The 5,502-nt window shown below is 61.6% G+C and overlaps 1 protein-coding gene across 1 annotated transcript; it reads right to left on the bottom strand.

Moving 5' to 3' along the window:
- Window positions 1–1,155: 1,155 nt before the first annotated feature.
- Window positions 1,156–4,090, bottom strand: LOC125338028. Its single transcript, XM_048328337.1, is given in 7 exon segments — window positions 1,156–1,520; window positions 1,626–1,709; window positions 1,712–1,753; window positions 1,847–2,095; window positions 2,383–2,473; window positions 2,616–3,114; window positions 4,026–4,090. Coding segments are annotated over 7 exon segments (1,395 nt in total).
- Window positions 4,091–5,502: the final 1,412 nt, after the last annotated feature.

Raw genomic sequence — 5,502 nt, 5'->3', positions numbered from 1 at the left:
TTTTCTCCTTTCCCGTTTGGAGCAAAAGTCCTCATCTGGTTCATCTCTACGGACTGAGGTTTTCTCCTTTCCCGTTTGGAGTAAAAGTCCTCATCTGGTTCATCTCTCCCTGTCCAAACTTCTCATGAAATTACAGCTGCGTCAGCATCTGCCTATCTCAACGCAGGTGCTTTTGCTTACGAGTTGAACACTCCACCCCCCATATCTTCATGAAATTACAACAGGATACTCTGATATATCATAGCTTCACAACAGAATTTCAGCTTTAAGCATCTCCTCTCTCTCTTCCCTCAGGTTTTCAGCTCTTCACAGCAATAAAAAGGGTTAATCTCACCTCGACCTTGTAGCTTTGCAGCTGGAATGTTGAATGTTTCTTATCGCAGTGGAGAGGGGGGAGAGCCGAGCTGCTCCGGCTGCCCACGGCAGGGCAGTGGGGGGGGGGGGGGTTCCACGGCTGGAACAGGTCCATGGCTCCAGGATGGCCATGGCCCGGCCCGGCCTGGCCCAAGCAGGGCCTGGCCGGGCCCACTGGGCCCTGCTCGGGCCCTGCAGCCACCTGTCCCAGCGCCGGAAACGAGAGAGAGCTTGGAGGGGGAGTTTGCCTATTCTTAAATGTGGATAACAGAGGTGATCACAACTTTAAGTGGCTTAGAGAATTGTCCATATTCAAACTGGCCAGCTGATAGGTTCTTTCAGTTCCCAGAGGAAACTGTAAGCACCCCTTAGCAAGGACGTCCCTTCCGGGACTATGCTTGCTAACCTATGACACCCGGTAAAGTCGGTGCCCACCATAACTCCCATTAAAAGGGCAACACTGCTCCCGTTGATTCCGGCAACGGAGCCCCGGGGGGGTTTGGGGGTCCCGGGAGGGTTTGGGGATCCCGGCAGGGTTTGGGGGTACCTGGGTGGTGCCGATGATGGCGATGGGGACCCCGTGCTGGGTCTGAACATTCGCGAGGGGCTCCTGGGGGGGTTTTGTGGGTCCCGGGGGGGTTTTGGAGTCCCGGTGGTTTTTGGGCGTTCCCGAGGGGGGTTTTCAGTGGTCCCAAAGCGGGGGTTTGGGCGATCCTGGGGTGAATATTTGGGGGTCCCAAGGCTGTTTTGGGGTCCCTGCTGGTGATGGAGATGGGGACCCCGTGCCAGGTATAAACCTTCTCAAGGGGGCCGGGGGGTGTTGGGAGGTTCCGTGGGAATTTTGGTGTCCTGAGAGGGTTTTGGGGGGTCTGTATGGGGCTTTGCGATCCTGGGGAGTTTTTGGAGGGTCCCGGGGATATTTTCGGGGTCCCAGGAGAGGTTGGGGTTCCCCGGGGGAGTGTTGGGGATTCCCGGGAGGTTTTGGGGTACCTGGGCGATGCCGGTGACAGAGCTGGGGACCCCGTGCCGGGTATGAACCTTCTCGCTGCGCACGGGCAGCGTCAGCGTGTTCAGGGAGATCCTGGGGGGCCCGGGGGGTTCACCCCAAATCCCGGGGGACCCCAAATACTGAGGGACCCCCCGAACTCCCCTCACCGCTGGATCTGCTGCAGGCAGGGGGGCACAGACGGGTTGGGGGGGCCCCCCCAAAGTCGCCAGGGAGGGGACACAGGGGGACTCCCAGGAATGCCTTTTGGGGGCTTAGGGGGCACCCAGGAGGAGTTTCGGGGGGGAACCAGATTGGAGCTTCCAGACGCCGAATCCGATGAGGAGAATGACGCCGATGGCAGCGATGATGACACAGCGACCACCGGGGTGAGATTCCCGCTGAATTCCGGCTCTGGAAAGCACGGGATGGTGAGGAGGGGGAGGGGAACCCCCATCCCACTGCTCCACATTCCCAAATTCCCACATTCCACATTCCCAGCCCCACCCCAGGAGAAGATCCCGATCTCCGGCATTCCAGGATGCTCCACCCGGCACCGGTGCTGCTCCCGCTCCTCCGGCAGCGCCTCGATCCCGGCCCGGGGGTGGAAGGTGCTGTCTCTGTTGGGAACGATCCCGGATTTCATCCCCTTCATCCAGCTGATCCCAATGGTGCTGGGGTAGAATCCGTACGCGTGGCAGGACAACGTCAGGATCCCATGTTCCACTTTCCCGGACACATGGACATCAGGGGGCTCTGGAATGGGGTCACGGTGAGATGCATCCATGGGATTCCATGGCAGTGGGATGGGGATGAGATCTGCCCATGGAATTCCATGGGAATGGGATGGCAATGAGATCCATCTGCAGAACTCCCATGGGAATGGGACAGAAGTGGGATCCATCCATGGAAGTCCCATGGGAATGGGATGACTGAGATCCATCCATGGAATTTCCATGGGAATTCCCATGTTCCCAAATTTTGCCCTCCCAAATCCTGCATTCTCAAATCCCATATTCCCACGGGAATTCTGCCCTCCCCACCTTCACACTCCAGCGCCTCCCACCCGTATCTGACATGTTTCCGGAGACATTCCAGGCAGGTGTGCCCCAGATAATTTGCTGATTCCTCAGCCTTGATCTCAGGGATGCCCATTCCAGTCCCGCAGTTGCCATCCCAGCCCCACAGATCCCGGCCCAGTCCCGGCTCCCCCCGCCCAGCCCCGCTCTGGCTGTGCCGGTCCTGCAGCATCTCCGGCTCCCTGGTGGCCCCGTGCCGGTGCCGCTCGCTGTGCCGGCTCCGGGGGATCCCAAGATCCCGGCTCGGCTCCGGCCGCCATCCCCGGCGCCTGCGGCTCGGCCCGGCCCCGCTCGCTGCGGTGGCGCCGGGAGGGGATCCCATCCAGGGACCCCATGGACACGAACTGGGGGAGCCCCGGGCCGGGCTCCGGCACCGCCACGTGCGGGTAACGCAGGGACAGGAGAGCTGGGGGGACACGGAGATTTGGGGTCTGGGGGGTCACGGGTGAAGGAAAGGGGGAACTGGGAGAGCTGGGAGAGCCGGGAAGGGGGTTTGAGGGTTCCGGGACTGAGAAAAGGGCAGGCTGGGGGTGGGTACAGGTGGGATGGGTGGGGTTAAGGGGGTCCCTGTATCCAGGAATGGGGGCTCCAAGGGCCCCCAGTGACCCCAGTCCCAGCACAGGGCGGGGAAAGCCGGGATGGCTGCGAATAGGGGTGCCAGGTGTGCTCAGTGTTGAGGAAAGGAGGGGCTGGGTGCTGGGAAAGGCACGAATAGGGGTCCGGGGGGTCTCTGGGTAAGGGAAAATTGGGCTGTGGGGGCTGGGAGAGGCGGAATGGCCGGGAAGGGGTGCCGGGGTTATTGGTGCCGGTGCTCGTGACGTCACCGGTGGCCGGGCAGATCCCGGCGGCGCAGGGCGGGAGACGGAGAAGCCAAAGGGACCGAGGGAGCGCGGGGGGAGGGGACGGGGCAATTCCAGGGAATTCCCCTGGATCCCCTCCTGGCATCCCCCGGACCCTCCTCGGCCGCGCCCTGCGGGACCCCCGGGCCGGGCTGGGCTGAGCTCCCGGGCCCCGCGGCCAAACTCTGCCTGGAACCCGCTGGGTTCGGCCCGGAGCGGGGCAGGCACCGGGACCCGCGGATCCATTTTGTCCTGCGGCTGCGAGGCCCCAGCCCCGGCGGAGCAGGACTGGGCGCTGTGACCCCGATCCCTGACTCCCAATCTCCTTCTCTCCCTCTCTCCTCTCCTCTCCTGTCCCTTTCCTTTGGGTAATCATAAATCCCAGAGCGGCTGCAGAGCCCCGTGCCCAGTTCGGGTTTCCCAGGAAAGGGAGGCCTGGGGCTGAGGGGCCCCGGGATGGCCGGGAATGGGGGTCTGGGGGTCCCCGGGGTCAGGGAAACAGGGGAAGCAGGGGCTGGGAGAGGAGGATACCCGGGAAAGGGGGTGCAGGGGGGTGTTGGTGCGGGATGAGGGGTGCAGGGAGGTCCCAGTGCCCAGGAATGGGGATTCAAGGGGGTCCCAGGGCTCCCAAAGCCCCTCCCAGGGGGGAGCAGGAGCTGGGTCAGGAGCACTGTGGGAGAGAAAAGGGGGTGACCCCGGCATGGGGGGACATGGAGGAGTCACACGCGCTCCGAGGGGGGGACACGACCCCCGGGGATCCCCCCTCACCTCCTCCCGCAGGTGGAGGCCGAGCCCCAGCCCAGGAGGACGAAGCCCCCGGCCCCCGTCAGCATCTTGGGGGGCGTCCGGGGGCAGCTCCAGGGGCGGGAGGAGCAGGATCCGGGAAACGGTGGCGGCTGCCGGGAGGGACCGGGACAGAGTGGGACAGACTGGGATGGACTGAGACAGGCTGGGATGGACTGTGACAGACTGGGAACACCGGGATACACCCGGACCAGAACCAGGACCAGAACCCACTGGGACCTGAATTGGGTAACAGAGGTCACACTGCGAGCAACAGGGACCACTCTGAGGGCGACTGGGAGAAATTGGGAGCGTGCCGAGTGCAGCTGGCAGCAGCTGGGAGTGGCTGGGAGCGTGCGGGAACAAACTGGGCGAACATGGAACACCCGGGGGACGCGGAACAGCCGAGGGACACGGGATGCCCACGGACCGTGGAAGGTCCAAGGAACGCTGAGCGTCGCTGCCACGGCTGCAAAAGCTTGAATGGAGTTTTTATCCCGTGACGTTCCCGGGGAGCAGCGGCAGCTCCGCGCCCCCAGCCCGGGGGTGGGAGCAGGGGAGCCGCGGGCAGCACCTTCGGGGCACAGCCGGGGGCTGGGGGGCTCCTCCCCGCAGTTCATTTTCTCTCCCCTCCATTCACATTTTCTCCCCAGAACTGAAGTGTTTCTCGCCCCAATTAAACTGTTCTCCCCAAGTAAGCCCTGAGGCCCCTCTGTGCCCCCGGCTCCTCCCGGCAGGATCCGGTCGGGACCTTCTGAAAACAGCGGCGGGAAGAGTTCAAAAATCCATCATTATTTCGATTGATTTCGTTGGTTTCCGGGGGAGAACCGGTAGGACAGCATCTCACCGCAAACCTCCGGGAGGGGAACAAAGGCTGCGTTGGGTGAAGTAGAGAAAAAACCTGATATAATAGAAGAAGAAAAAAAAATCGAGAAAAAAAAAAAAGAAACTAAGAATAAAAGAAAAAAAATGAGTATTATAGATTATAAAATAAAATAGCATAAAATAAATCTGAATGAAGAAAATAACGGCAGAGCTTCTTCTGTGGCGACTCTGGGTCTCTTCTCCGAGCTTCGAGCTGGGTCTGAGCCAGGAGCCGGTGGGCTGGGAGAGATATCGCTGCTGAGGGGCTGAATATTCCCGAAACTAAAGTATCAAGGGACACCTGGAGGTTCCAGCAGTCCCCGCGCACACGTTCGATTCCCTCACTTCAAGCTGAAAGCTCAGCTCCACTTGTGACTCTGCTTTGTAGCGATGAATGGAAACATTCCCCGCAATTCCCGTAGAAAGAGCCCGGGAAGGTTCGTGTCGGGAGAGCTCCCTCGGGGCAGCCCCGGCTCCTGCCCTGCTTGAGTCCCTCTCGAGCCCGCTGTGCTTTCCAGCTGCTTCGCTCCAGCTGCCCCAAATGCCCGTGAATTGCACGGAACTGGAACAGATCCGAGTCCTCGTGGCTCGGGCTAAG

The sequence above is a fragment of the Corvus hawaiiensis genome, chromosome 24 (genome assembly GCF_020740725.1).
Source record: "Corvus hawaiiensis isolate bCorHaw1 chromosome 24, bCorHaw1.pri.cur, whole genome shotgun sequence".
Taxonomy (NCBI): domain Eukaryota; kingdom Metazoa; phylum Chordata; class Aves; order Passeriformes; family Corvidae; genus Corvus; species Corvus hawaiiensis.
The sequence above is the reverse complement of the archived record's forward strand: the minus strand, read 5'-3'. Positions and strand labels throughout refer to the sequence as shown.